A 15,831-nucleotide genomic window follows, 5' to 3' on the forward strand; every position below is an offset into this window, starting at 1 on the left:
CAATCCAAACAGTATATAACGAATATTAGAAAATAAAATGATGATTGAGAAGGTTGAAATGTGGGGTAAAATGGCCCGCCTAGTGTGTGAATGATTGCTGACGTGTATATCATACATATAAATACACCCCCCTGATTTATTTACCTCCTACCAGGAGTGAACAAAGACTAGAGATGTATATTATATAGAGTCTGAGTCTGTCTGTGTGTATTGAATTCAGTATTATGTATATGATTTATATTTTAAAAATATGATTTTTATTACTATACTTCTAGCATAGTTATACTGAAAATATTACTTCTTATAGTGTTTCCGTTTTGAGTAATTGTAACAGTGGCAAGCAATGCGTTGCAATTGTTGTACTTAAGGGTGTACGCGCAAAGTACTGCAATGGGATAACACTTGTCACTTAGTAGACCAGCTAAAATTACTTTTTTAATGGAAGGTGCTGTAACTTGATCACTAATAGAGGTACGAAAATGTCTAGGAAATTTTCATGGCTTTTAGACTTGTAATTTTTAGCATGAGATGAAGGATAAAGATTCGAATATATGTAAGTTTATCAGTTCCCTAATATATTCGATTTCAACAAGTCTTTAATTCTGACATTTCTATAAAATTTAAAAAAATGTATCATATATTGATATTATTATTTGAGATCAGGTCAACTAAATGATGTCACTCATTAATTTTAACTATTTTCCATTGTTTTCCGATCAAAACTTCCACGGAGCCATAAAAATAATTTATAAAGTTAAATTTTTACAAATCTCATAATATTACAATATTATGATATAATGTGTTCTATAATATTACAAGTTTTATTTTATAACTTATGCATTGTATCAAAGGTCAATGGAAAGAAGGGGATTCCATTAAAAACGGGAAAAAAAGATGCATATCCTGTTTTTTGCAATCTTTGATATTTACTTATACCTTCACTGTCCCTTCAAATCTTCAGATCTAGAGGATGGAACGTTTGTATTTAAGTTTTACAGGACGCGCCTATTGTTGCCCGGCTAACTTCCTAGTCCCTCATTTTCTTTTTATGTCAAAATATCAAGTTTTTTGAGATTTTCAAGACTGATAGTTGATCATTTTTAGTTAAGTTACTTAGGATAGTATGGTCTAGGATTTTCCTTTTAGTGGTATTAAAATCCAATAACGCTTCTTTCTTTTTTTTGCTGTCTCGAATATTCTCGTACATCCTTAATACGTCCTTGTCGAAAAGAGTAATAGCAAACTTGTTCTAGAAAAATGTATATTTATTTTCTACCATTGTACTACATACGCATTGAATCCAAATGGATTATTATATTACAGGAAATACATTACACATATACATAAAGTTTTTCTTTGGATACAATAAATTTAATGTTTGCTGTCGCCTTCCATAGTACAGACTAATAGTAATAGAAACATTCCTTTATTATGTTTTTATTTAATACTCTAGTTGAAAATTTCACGGTCTCAACAAATGAATATTTACTCAAATTCATCACCTCGTGTGTAATCATAAAAAAAAATATTCCTTACACTTTTTCCACAGTTTCACTTGGTTAATCTGTCCGTTAAAAACACCAAATTATATATCACGATTTTATACTTTATGGAAGAAAATAAGGGCGTAAAGCAAAGCATCTTCATTAACTATCCAAATCTTAAATATGTTTGTTAACGAAATATTAATACATGTCCCTTCTAAATGACCTCCAGCTTCTTGACTAAAAATGTTTCATAATCTACTTCTCTTTAAAAATATTAATAAAATTTATATTTTAAGCTGCTAAGTTGTTGAAAGAAAATGTTCTAAAACTATATTTTATGTAGAAACTGTAAAAGAATATGAAAACTTAAAAGAAAATAAATCTTTTAAAATAATAAAAATCATAGCTAGAAAAAAGAAAGCATGATAATTGTTCTTTTGTTACAAATTTGATAAAACAATGTATGTATTTTTTTTAAATGACGTGTCTAAATTGTCGAAATTTCGAAATGAAATAAAAACTATTAATATTTTTAATTAGTTCTCTTCGAAGAAACATTTTATTAGTCAATGTATACAAATTAAAACAATAGTAAATTTTTTTGAAATGTTAGCTACTACTCTACGATGTGAATTCAAGTTAAGGGAATTTTTATACTCCTTTCTGCTTAGACTAAGAAGTACTGGTTTTTTTTAGTACTGTTTAACAAGCTTAAAAGACGTCCAACATTATATGAACGTTGAAAATTTTTCAGTTCATTCTCAAAAACTGCAGGAAATATGAATTTCAGATTTCTCAAATCGTTCTAAAAACTTTGATTTTGTATGATTTTACACTGAGCCTCTTGTGATCGCTCAAATATCCACTATTTCCCAGGACAATCAAAGGCCAAGCTATTAAATGATGTAACTCAAACCAACTCAGGTTTGCAAATTGGTTCAGACAAATTCAAATTGTTCATTCATAAACACACATTCAAATTGTTCATTCATTCATAAACAAGGAATTTAGGCTTAGCTTCTTTTTTTTCGTGTATATCCGTCAGTCAAATTGTAATTTATAAATAGGTAGAGCCGAATTTCAATCAACGCCTTTTTTTGGAAGGTATAGGTTAATGAGGATTTCTAGATTTGTTATAATAAAATAATTTCAGTCGTCATAGATTATCAGACTTTCCTTTATTTTTAATTCGTTGATCTGCACTTCAGTCCATGCGAGAAGATCCCAATTACGTACGTAAACGCAAATTAACGCACTAACTTATATATTTTCCAAATAGTGTGAATTTCACTTAGAAAAGATTGTATTGTTTGTTCTTCCATCTTTACTAGATAAAAACTTGAGAAAAAATGTACTTGAGAGACAAATTTTTTTCAAACATACATCAAAAAGAAAAAGCATTTTCTGTTAATGCATTTCCCTGTTAATGTATTCTATTATATTCGAAGCCATTTTTTCTATATAAATTATAATGTTTGAGTGATGAGACATTCCATTAAAGAATCGATGACAGTCTCATAGGGTGTTTTTTTTTTTCTCTTTTCTATGACAAATAACAGATTAATAATGTTATTAAGGTATATACAACAATAATATATAACAACAGTTTGACCTAAACCACTTCCAGATTCTACTTTGTACGTTACAAAAGTCCAACATCGAAAAGTATATACATTCACAGATATACTAGACAGAGAACATTACACGCTGGAATCTGTAGGTGATATGGTTTAAGCTATACATACACAAATCTCAGACCAATAATACGATCTGATATGGTTGTCACATTTGTCATTTTGTGTTGTCCTAAACACGATGATATCTCTATTTTTTATAAATCTGTGAAGGTCATTTTTCATCCAAAATTGTAGAAAGAGGTCTGTCTGTAGGTATAGGTTTACCGATGTTTTTGTCCATCCTTGGGCGACTAAATGATGAATTAATAATATTCTGAGGTGTTATATTTTACACTGGTTCAATAAATTTTAAAATATGCAAAAGAAATAAAAAATTTTAAAGGTTTTAGCGAACATTTTTTACAAGTTGGTGCAAACAGCTGGATATCATAAAGTAAAATTTTTTATATAAATAAAACTCATTGCGCACTGGAGAAAGAAATGGAGGGCTCATGCATTAGAGTTTCGAACTAAATAAAAATCACGGCTCTGTTAAAAAATCCATAATCTTTGACACAAGAAACGAGAGATCAAACTAAGAAAATGTAGGTAAGAAAGGAAAAATCCGTCAACAAAATAATGTTTTTGTTTTCCAAAAAATCGTCCACCGTATTAATACATAAAAATTGTTGTAATTATTGCACTTATGCCTCCAGTGGGTAACAAATTCTCTTAACAGTTAACACAACCAGGGAAATGTTTTTCTCGGCTCAGAAAAACTTACTACTCGGAATTTTCATCAATTTAGAGGAAAGAAATTGTTTTACATGATTCTACTCTACAAAAAGTACAAAAATTTTGATTCTTTGAAGATTGATCAAATAAAATTCAAGATGTGCCATTTTCGTATGATACTTATTAAAAGTTTTTGCATTCCCTCAGCAAAAATTTCATTTCAAGCTGTTTTTATATAAACTTCGCCTCAAATTACCTATTATAAGAAGTTTCTTTCCCTTCTTTATCTTTTTTCACCCCCGAACTAAAAAAGGGGTGTTATAAGTTATAAAACCAGTATGTGTGTGGGTGTGAGTGTGTCTGTCTGTCTGTCTGTGGCATCATAGCGCCTAACGCATGAACCGATTTTGAATTTTTTGTTTTGTTTGAAAGGTAATTTAATGGAGATTGTTTTTATCTTTGTTTCAAAGGCGAGTTTAGGGTTCCGACCCAGACGACCCAAATTTGTCGGGGTTTTTCTTAATTTTGGAAATTTCACTTTTTATTTTAAAAGTATGGTTTATTGATTGATCTTGCTGTATTCGGCCTAAATTGAACGGAGATATATGTTTAATTTTTGGAACGGACATATGTTTATAATAATATACATACATATCCGACTATATTTTCAATTTACATTTCTTTTTTGTGTAATTTTTGTAAGATATACCTGATTGTAATATTTTTCTACGATTAACAATTAATTTCCAAACATTAACTCTGACGTATTTCAAAATCGTTAAAATTGTATTCTTAAAATAATTTCTTCTCAGAAAACTTTTCAAGATTGCAAACTGCTTAATCCGACCTTTAATCATCACATATGTCATGAATTGACAACAAAATACAGCAGTTTGTTTTTTATTAAAAAAAAAAAAGTAAAATACTATTATGATTTGCATATAATTGTAATTTATTACATCTATAATAAACTATAAAATATTTCATAAACTGGAGTGTAGGTTTTAGTGTGTTTGCAAAAATAAAAATCAGTGACATAAAATAGTGCTGATTTTATAAAGAAACTAATAATAATAATACACTTCACTAACTTCCTACAAATTGTCTACGAGTTTTGTGTTATTAGTGTTGTTTGCTCGGACATACCTACATATATATAGTGTGTATGAATTATTACACTTACATCTAATTATGGTTACTTTAAAAGGTGTATTAAATAATATGTAATTTATACATATGCATTTAATTCATGAATTAAATATTCAGTTTATTTTTAAATCTGTCGTAAATTATGTTTGTCTTCAACGATGTAATCATATAGTATGGAGATTGAAGTGACAATAATTTAATAAAGGAAAAATGTAACAACAAACAGAATTAATTATTTAAACATTATGCATATTGTGAATTTTATATTTAAATTTTTTTTTATTGTCCAAAATTGATGAGAATGAATTAAAAAATTTTTTTTACATTTTTTGAATTTTGAACTTGGCTGCAACTAGAGTAAGGGCAGACACAATATATAAGTATGGACCCTTTTTAATAAAAATCTTAATTTTTATAATCCTAACATAGATATACAGGTGGGCCATTTGTATACACCTTAATATCTCGCTTTGAAGTTAACCAATCAAAAAATTACTTAAACAAAAGTTGCAGTTTGTTTGATGGGAGACATCATTGGACCTAGTTCTTTGGGTTACTTTAATAGCCAATTTAGATACTGTAAGAGATTGCTCTTACATATGGAAAGGCTGAAATAAAATGCGAAATAAAACCAAAAGAATTATGTTTAAGAATTTATTCCGCAATTGTATGGAGTACAAACAACAGGCGTTGCTAAGGTAATGTTTGTATACAAAGCAAAGTCGTATCTATCGAATGTACATACATTCGATAGAAACGCAATTACAATGTCATTACAATACTAAACGGTAAGAGAATTTAGATTAGAAAGTTGATCCTCATAAAAAAACTAACAATTTTTGTTTAAAACATTTTTTTGAAAAACTTTTGATTTCGGAAGAAATGTGATTTAAAAAATGCCATTATTGCATTTAATTGAAAGAAAATATACTTAATGTTTGTCGATAATTATAGGTCGAAGTCGTGGGCACAGGCGAATGTCCTCTATTGGCCTTGACAACTTTTGGCTAAATTTTTTTCGATTAAATTAAATAATGACATATTTTTAAGCCGCATTTCCTCCGAAAGCTAACGTTTTTCGAAAAAATGTTTTAAACAAAAATTGTTAGTTTTTTAAACAAACATTCCAATTTAAAGTGTTATATTTTACAGTTTAGAATATAAGTTGGCTACTAACGAAACCTGAAGAACTAGGCCCAATCTGATGTCAGAACATGGTGTCCGCCATCAAACTCTGCAACTTTTGTTCAAGTTATTTTTTTATTGGTTGACTAAAAATCGAGAAATTTAGATGTATAGATTAAAATTGTCCCTCCTTTATATCTCTATACAGCATTTCCAAAAAGTTATGAATTCCATTCAGCAATTTTATTCGAATAATGTTATAGTTAATTCATATATTCATAAAATGATTAAAGAATTTCTTTTTAAAAAATTGGCTTGGCCTTCTTAATCAAGATTAACATCAAATCCAAAACCACTTTTTTTCTGTAGCGCCTCGACAGTCTTAAAAATATAAAATAATTTAATTAAACTTTGTTTCTTTAATAACAATAGGCCTGCAGGATCGTTTTTTTCACCCCAATGACCAAGATAGTTAAGACGGCTGTGAATCACGTACAAATTCGCCGATAATTTTAACAATATCGTTCCTTAAGTTTTAAGTATAAGAAAAACGTTTTTTGTTTAAAATAAAGTCTTTTATAATACTATACAGTCTTTCAAAAAGTAGAAAGTATTATAGAGCTCACTGAATCTGATTTCAGTGAATGAACAAATCTTTAAATAATATTTCTCACGTCACGTCGATAATTTACGAATATTCTTCATTTAGTCTTTAGTATAACATTGTACATCATATATTAAAACTAAGTAGATAATATTTTCTATATAGATATTTCTCAAATCAAATATTAGTTTAATTTATAATAAAATACCACCATAATTGTATGGAGTACCGTCGTAGACAAAAGATCTATAAAATACTGTTTACATCTAAAATGAAAAAACTCACTAGCTATAATAATATTATCAAAGTACATTTACCTAAATTTACACATCTTCATATAAATTTTTCGCATTATTTGTCAAGAAATGTTAGTATAACTGTATTTATAAATTTTCCCTTTCTCTGCCATATAATTCTTTGTTAGAGATGCCATCCATATACCTATTCACAGCGATACCACTACTGAAGGTACTTTAATATAGTTTTATTTAAACTTCTAAATTCAATTTTTCAAAATGGAATAAATAGAAACTTATAAACCAAGCGTATGTAGACACTATTCTATAAGCAGCATTATATACTCTCGAAAACAAAACGTTTACGAATTTCTTTCTTTATTGTCCCTATTGGAAAGTAAGTAGAGTGGGCCACTGTTAATCCGGCCAAAGTTTTTAAGGACAGTGTCGTACTATCGACTTTTTTTTTCGGATTATAGAACTGCCTAACACCCCCTATAGGCCGGAATTTTTAACAAAAGACTACCTTGAAATCCGACAAATCACAAATCCAATATACGAATCTTGGATTTGTAGCCTCCATGTTACAAGAATACGAAAATTGTGCCTTAGCTTGCGTGAAGACTTGGATAATGTCTGTGTACAGCCTTAAATTAGATTAGAATGGATTGGATTGGAGTTTGGAGTAATTCTTAGAAGATCTTTTGTACTGTGACTAGTTTGATCTATTATACTTCCTTTGCTTCAAAGGTGCTGCAGAAGCTCTATAACAAACTTTAGGATATCCTTGGGAGATACTTAAACTTGGGTGAAAAATTATATCACATGAGTGGAGATGTTTGATAGTATCGTTTGAGAGAGGCTTTCGCATTCACAGAGAATGTGTATTTCAGTTTCCTCCTCTTCATGGCACATAGCAAGCCGGTAAATATTCTTATATGATTTTTCACCAGTTGCAAACGCTTTAAAGATTTTTTTCCAAGAACAGTCTTTTATAAGAGCTTGTGGATGGTCTTGGCCATGAATGTTTACATTTTTGACTACCCCAAGAAATAGTGCTAGACTATTAAACAGAGCGCATGTACCAAATGTGAATGCACTGTCTTAAATATGTATTTCATTTCTTGTACTCGATAGTACTTCGCTGTTGTATTCGTCTTCGCTCTTATGTTGTTTATACAACTAGTCAATTAGTTATTTTATATGTTATAATACATATTTTAACTATAATTATCTACACTATACATATACAATATATATACATTTGACATTAAACTTGACACATTCCAACATTCAAATAGTCATCTTTAGCTTAGCTTAGCTTTAGTAGTAGTGTCTTTAATCGTACGTACTTAGTTTGCATATTACAAACAAGTACCTCTTCTTTTGTTGTTGTTCTTGTTGCATTTATTGTATAAATAATTTATTAAGTCTGTTCAAGTCTTAAGAAGAATGCCTATCTTTGTGTATGTAATTAGTACAGAGAATGAAGTTGTGTTTTGCTTATTCAGACCAACTTTTGTCTAATCCAATCTAGACTATTACTGTCCAGAAGAGACTTTTTTTCCTCATTTAAATCTACGATTTTCACTCACTGGCACAAAAATAGAAGCACAAAATACCCGTGTTACTTTAATGGGTCCAGATGCCCCCTTGTAACACTGCAACGTAACTTTGACTCCACTCGAATCTGATCTATTATAATTAATTTTTTTGTTCAACTGTCGCAAAAAGTTTCAGTTGTGTTGTATTGGTGGATGAAGGTCCTTCTCTAAGATTTTTTTAAAAATACTCTACAAAATGCATCAAAAAAACTGTAACACTCTAGGTTTCACAGAAAAAAGCTCCAAAAGGTAAAATTTCTCATGATCTAAGCGGTATATTCTTAGGAATTTTTATTCTATCTGAATAATGGTGATTTTGGATTCAGAAGAAGAAATAATTCTAAAAAAATTTAATATGGTTTATGGGAGGAAAAATTAAACAATGGAGATGGTATACCTAAACATGGACTTTAGAAATATCATTCATATTGAATGATTAAAAGGCAACTATCTAGGACCTAGACTCTAGGTTTAAGGGAAGAATGTTCCAAGAAAAAAGATTCATTTATTGTACTAAATAGCAACAATATTCTTGTAACCTGTTTTTTTGTAATCACATCTAAAGATAAATTCTTCTTGCATTTACATATTAATAAATATCTTATTGGTTATTAACAATTATTATATTTTATGTTCAAATATGTTAAAATTATTAGAAAAAACAATTAATAACAAGATTTTTATTGTGATTCTATTATCGTTCGTACAAATTTATTCGATGACTAACTTACTTAATAATTCTACCAGAAATGCGTCATTCTTAATTTGTAAACAGGAATAAATTAAACTTAATAAAGTATTGTAAAATCATCAATCTATATTATACAAGTGAAATTTATAAAATTTAAAAAACTTCCAACAAATGCGATTTATTTTTGGAAACTTAGCTATATAAAATGTTCTCAATCAAGTCGGTTCGAGCGTTTAGGGGCTACGATGCCACTGAGGAATACACAGACGCACAGATAAACCCTTTAAACTTATAACACTCCTTCTTTAATCAATATCAAAGTTATGGTGAAGGATATCAGATGGGATGAAAAGGATACTTAGAGAGCTTTCATTTTTGGGACAAATTTTTGGAAATATTTTAATTGAAATTGAAATATTTGAGTTGATTTTGTTCTTTTGAATTACCAAATTATTTTACCATTTCAGTTTTTGAAATGAATTGAGCCAGGTTTATTTGACCATTCATATCCATAGTAATTATTTATATGTTAAAATTATATGTCATTCCTTTTCCAACCTAATACGTATACTATGCTTAGCCTGCCCACTAAACCCATTCCTCCCATTCCTCTAAACCCATTCCGCTTAACCCATCCAGCTAGAAACACCCCGCTATACCCTTTTTAATAATAAATAATACCTCAATAATATTAAGAATACGTAGTACATAGTATGATGTATATATAAAGTAATATATGATTTATATGCGCTCCCACCATTTTATGAAATTTAGTTTTTTTGGTGCTTAATCCTCAAAAACAGTTGTAGTAAACCGAATTGTAAATCTAAACCATTAGATCCACTTGGTTTAGGAGGAGTACAGTCGCTAACATCTACACACTCGAAATATATATAATAAATAGAAATTTTCCTAAAACTAATTTGTAAAGCTATGCGATATTGAATTAAATATATGATAATTGACAATCGCTTCACTTGTACACAAAAATTGTAGCAACTTCACCATTATCAAATATGTTAGTAGAGTTTTTCTAAATTTTCAATCTAATGTCTCTCGAAAACAAGAGCACTCTCAGCTTTCGTCTAATTTCGTCGAGTAGACATTCATATTGATTGAAAATGGTGTTTTAAGTAGTAGGGACTTTCAAAAGATATCTTCAAGAAGGTTAATATTTTCAGAAATCACAGGTTCTATAATAGTTGAAAACAATACATAAAAAATTATGAAAATCAAACACAGGTGTACATTTATAAGTAGGAAATGACTGTGCATGAATGGTTTCCCTTCATCAACGAAACGATCAATAAATATTTTTAAATACAAATTTGCATATTCAAATTTAAAAAAACATTTTATGAAGTGAATTTTTTTATGTGTATCCAATCAGCGCTTTTGTTTCAAAAACTTGATAAACTATATTTCAATTCATTAAAATCTTGTCATCCTAAAATGGCTCTGTAATTAAGATAAAATCTGCCATTAAATTTTGTCAAATTTTGTAAATAAATTATAAAAACTATCTAATTATAAGTTAATTTTGTAATCAATTAAGAAAAAATGTTAATAGCTAATTTAAAATATTTCATTGAAAAACAATCAAAAATTTAATTTTTTTCTGAATAATTTCAAATGACAAGTCGGCTAGTACGGAAGCTGAAGGTTATTTTACAAGAAGTAAACATGAAGTACTTACAGAATTAATTATATTAATATCCTGTTTAAACTGAGTCAGAAATATTCAACTATTTTCTATTATTATTATTATTATTATATATTTTATTACTAAAAAACTTCAAATATAACGGAAGATATATTATTAAAACAACATTATTTATAAATAACCATTAAGTAATTAAGATACCAAACGATACCTTTTTAAATTATGTCAATAGTTTAATCATTAGAATTTTATTCAGTTATTATTTATTAATTAGTCCAATACTAAATTGCACTTCGTCAATATTTGGTTTTGAATTTTGTTTACGATAAGACTGTTATGAAAATATTGATTATCAATAAATATTTACGAGAACAGTTACATTATTTAAATCCATCAAATAAATAAAATATTATAAAATGCATTTTAAAGTATTTGTGTAATTCCTTTTAACATTAGTTAAATTATTTATCAAGTAACTTATATTCATACCGAAAATCGACATCAAAGATGGAATTTTTTAAGATGTGTTTATACGTGTATATGCGTGTACGGGATGTATCTGTACTGTAAAAGAAATTTTTTAAAGGAAAAAGAACAAAATTTAGGAATTATGATATTAATATTCGAAAATTGGAGAAATTATGTTGAAATTTTTTGAAATATAATTCCATATTAACACTGCTTTAAAATTAAAACACACTTAAAAATGATCAAATTAATCACATCATGCTTTTTAACACTAAATTTTACATTAAAATTAAATAATTTATTTATCTTATACCAAGGCCAAAACCTTGTTGGTGGAAGAAATGCGGGATTGGTGTAAATAAAACAATTTAGTTAGTTTAGTTAATTTTACAAAGCTTTTTTTATTTGTAGCTCTCTATTGAATTTTAGCCGGTCGGCTTTGTTGAAGAACTTTAAAAAAGCTTACTATTAATAGCTACTTTCTCGAATTAAGCGTATTAAAAACTGAACGAAAGGTGTCGGCACACTCGGTAAGAACAATGTTCCTTTGGTTATAAATTATGTATTATTGAATAACAAACACAATGAAGAAATAGTTATAAAATTATATTTAATAGTTTTTTCCGTTTATCATGTTATGAAGATAGACATTTTCTTATTACTTATTATTATAAATTTTATACCAAACGCCATCTTTGAACATTAATCAGAAGTTACCAAAGATCAGAATCAAAATCAATTAGTTAATTGTCCAGCTTTAATTATTATTACATAAGTATGGTTTTTTTGTTACACTGTTATAATTTTTTTGGGCTAGCCTAAAAACAAATCAGAAGCCTGTGATAAGGAATATATTTCCCAAAAAACCTTAAATGTATCAACTACCCCTATGTACTGTTATGTTTTCCTACTCATTGGGTCAATAACACCTACCATAATAACAAAATGAATTGAATTCTTAAACTAATATACGATTTCTTTTGGATTTTTCAGACCAGTATGTCGAAATTGTGATTGGACTACACCCACATCACCAACGTCCAGTAGTGGTGGTGCAAGTGGTGTACGTATTGAAGAAATTGATCCACCATCCGGTTCAACATCATCATCGGCGGGTGTACTAGCTACCATACCGCCCCACACGACCACAACATTACATTCGTCAAGTATAAATAACAGTACATCATCAGTAACAATGATGAGTGCAGAAAATTTACCATCAGCAATGATCACATCACCAGGTGCTGGTAAACATCCACCATTACCACCGTTACCTCCATCAATTCCAAATAATAGTAATGGAAGCACTAATTTAATATTGAATGACGGTGGAGGCGGTGGTCAATTGTGTTCGGATCGGTTATTGGGTAAAAAAGGATCACCTTTTGTACAGCATGCAGATCCGCATCGACATTCGCAATCGGATGATGATTCTGGATGTGCTTTGGAGGAATATACATGGGTACCACCTGGTTTACGGCCTGATCAAGTAAGTTTCGTTTTTAAATCTTTTAATTTAAGTACAATTTGCTTCTCCAGACTTCTCCCATTATGAATAAATCCATGGTTTTACATCAAATCATTCTAGATTTGGGTCAATGCAGAATCCAACTAAGCCAGCAAAAATATCTTTTAAAAAAATGCACATTGAAAACCGTACAAATATTGTCAAGCTAAGATGATCTCCAGTTTATCTTATGTAAACAACTCGATTTTATGAAGAACTTTGATTGAAGTATTTTTGCAATAATGCATTTCTGGAATATTGCCAAATGATAGCCCCCCCCCCGATGCATTGAATAAAAAAAAAAGGATCAAGATACTTCTTTCTCGATCTTATCTTCTTTTCTCGTCAGTATATTGGTAGAATGTCGGTATTACGAGATACTAAGAAAGGAAATTGACACCCTATAGATTGTAATAAAATTTTAAGAAATCTTACGGTGTATAAATTTTGTGCTTAATCCAATTTATTCAACAAAAATATAAGTTTCTGTAATTTATCCTACAATTTTAATTTTACTTTAAGTATTTTTAATACTAAAACTTTATTATTATCTCATTGGACGTGCTAAAAAAATTCTTTCTTTTCAAAAACATAAGAAAATTATTATGATGATAAAAATAATACACAAAGCTTTCTTTCTCCCTTGAAACAATTTATTTTTGTTTACGTAAAGGAAAAGTAAATATTTGATTCAAAATTACATATATTTTTTTAAAGTTGTCTATATATAGTAAAAGCCGTAAAAAATGTCTGCTAACGACGATTATTAAAATGCTGCGGATAATAAATTTTAACAGAATTCATTGAAAATATCGTCTTTAACATCTATAAAAATAACAAAATACATCAGAAAAATTATAAATTAAAAAATTGCATTTACTTATCGGCCAAGCAAACACATTAGTTAGAATGTGAGATACTGGGAAATTTCAAATCTTTTGTTATCATCATGTCGACCGGTAAATACATCGAATTATGTTTTTTTTTTGAAGGAAATAATAGTAGATTGTTTGATTACTTAAAATCATGATTTACATTACATCTGAGTTTTCAGCGATGCTTAGCATATTGTCGTTACCTATAAGCATGTCACTAGATCCTTCGTTTGGCAGAAATGAACTTCTATCGTGTTTTTCGAAATCTCTAGTACTACTACAGAATATAGAAATTCTAAATTGCTCAATTGCAGATAGACTCGCTTACAAGGGCTTCAAATTTCATTTTTCCATTAAATATATATAAGAAATTCGTTTTTGACGGCCGGTACAAATAGGCCCGAGGATGGTGTTTTTCCTCGAAAAACGAACCCTACTATGGCTGAATCTTGTCAAATTTGCTTACATATAGTTGGTTCAGAATATTTTGAAAAAATATATTAATTGTTTTGAATCTGGTTTTCGTTTTATTTTATTATCCTGTTCAGTGCACTTTTCGTATTTCCCAACTCCTAACAGAGACATTATATCCGACGTTCATTGTACACATAAATTTTCTCCCCTTTTATACTTATAGTTACCGAGGCGTTAAATACTCTTAAAAACTTTATTTGTCTTTTAAAGACACAAAACTTATAACGTTATATTTATTTCTTTTGCTGCGTGTGATGAAACTCGTCTTATATACACTTTTAAGGACTTTTTTCTCCACACAGAGCAACATCGTCATCGTAGTCGTCATCTTCATCAGCTTTGAAATCAACGAAGTGTGTAATTAAAAGAAATCCCATGGGTTATAAAAATACTTATTACAGATTTCTTTATATATTTCTTTAAAAAAACAAACCACACAATGCGACCACCACAAGAGTCTGACTGCCCGACTACTAATAAATGTTTTTTTTTTTTAATCAAGGAAAGGGAAATATACACAAACAAAACGGAATTATTAATCTCATTAAAAAGTTACTACTCATTATTTAAAAGATAGATTATTGTATATACGGTTTGAAAATGTTTTTGTTAATAATTCAAGTCAGGATGCGATTTAGAAAAAAAATTTATTTTCTTTTGTTCAAACATTATTTATTGTCTGTGATTTTTTTATTAATAGTGGTAACAGTAATCAATAGCGTTATGATTCATTCACAGGCGTAGGCTGGTATGTTGAATTTCCATTTTGAGTAAAAAGCAAGAAGTAGACGCAAAAAGTTTTACTCCTATTTTATAAACTAAAAGTCCAATTAAATATATACATCCCAACGTACTGTAAAATTTTGGTTCTACTTTAACACTTTTTTGGAATCAAAATTTTTCGTGCCAAATCTAAGGTCGTGCCAAATCTAAGGTTCTTTACTGCGATTTCTTTATTATTATAGTTAATGTTGTGTGACTTGGCCGTTGAAGGGTACACAAGGGTACAAAACCAGGTGCTCCATGACACCATTGCACCAATCTAAGTCCACGTCAACGTCCACGCCCAAGTCACACAACATTAACTATAATAATAAATAAATCGCAGTAAGGAACCTTAGACTTAGCACGACTTTGTCTAGATATCATTACTTTTTAGAGATAAACAAGCAACTCCATCAAGACTTGGCTAGTTTTTTACAGAATGTTTTTGGTGGGATTTCACTTCTTTTTGTAGAAACGTGGGCATTTTGATTTATTTTTTTCAGGGTCACCAGGTACTCCAGATCTTCGATTTTCCTAGTTTTACTGTTATGTGATCATTAAACCCTAACTCTGTACCAAATTTCAGCTGTCTGAGTTTATGGAAAGTACTAGTTCTATTCTGATGATCATGAGTGAGTGAGTGTCATAAATGCGAAACCTTGCTGTCGCTTAACTTCGGAACTAAATGACCTGCAACACATTTTTCCTATTGCAAATATTTGACAATATTATGTAGAAAACACAAATCTATGAACATATTTTTATCCAAATAAAAGTTTTATTTCACAAATACAGAAGTCATTCTTATATATTTTGATATTCTATGTACTTT

General features: G+C 29.1%; 1 protein-coding gene across 2 annotated transcripts in view; it reads left to right on the forward strand.

Annotated features, from left to right (window-relative positions):
* Positions 1 to 15,831, forward strand: part of LOC123300218 (protein espinas-like) — a 632,746-nt gene that overhangs the window by 560,833 nt on the left and 56,082 nt on the right. For both annotated transcript variants that reach the window (XM_044882745.1, XM_044882746.1), the window contains exon 2: positions 12,372 to 12,867. In XM_044882745.1, the coding sequence (XP_044738680.1) occupies positions 12,372 to 12,867 (496 nt within the window). The remainder of the gene's footprint in view (positions 1 to 12,371; positions 12,868 to 15,831) is intronic.

The sequence above is a fragment of the Chrysoperla carnea genome, chromosome 5, assembly GCF_905475395.1.
Source record: "Chrysoperla carnea chromosome 5, inChrCarn1.1, whole genome shotgun sequence".
Classification (NCBI taxonomy): domain Eukaryota; kingdom Metazoa; phylum Arthropoda; class Insecta; order Neuroptera; family Chrysopidae; genus Chrysoperla; species Chrysoperla carnea.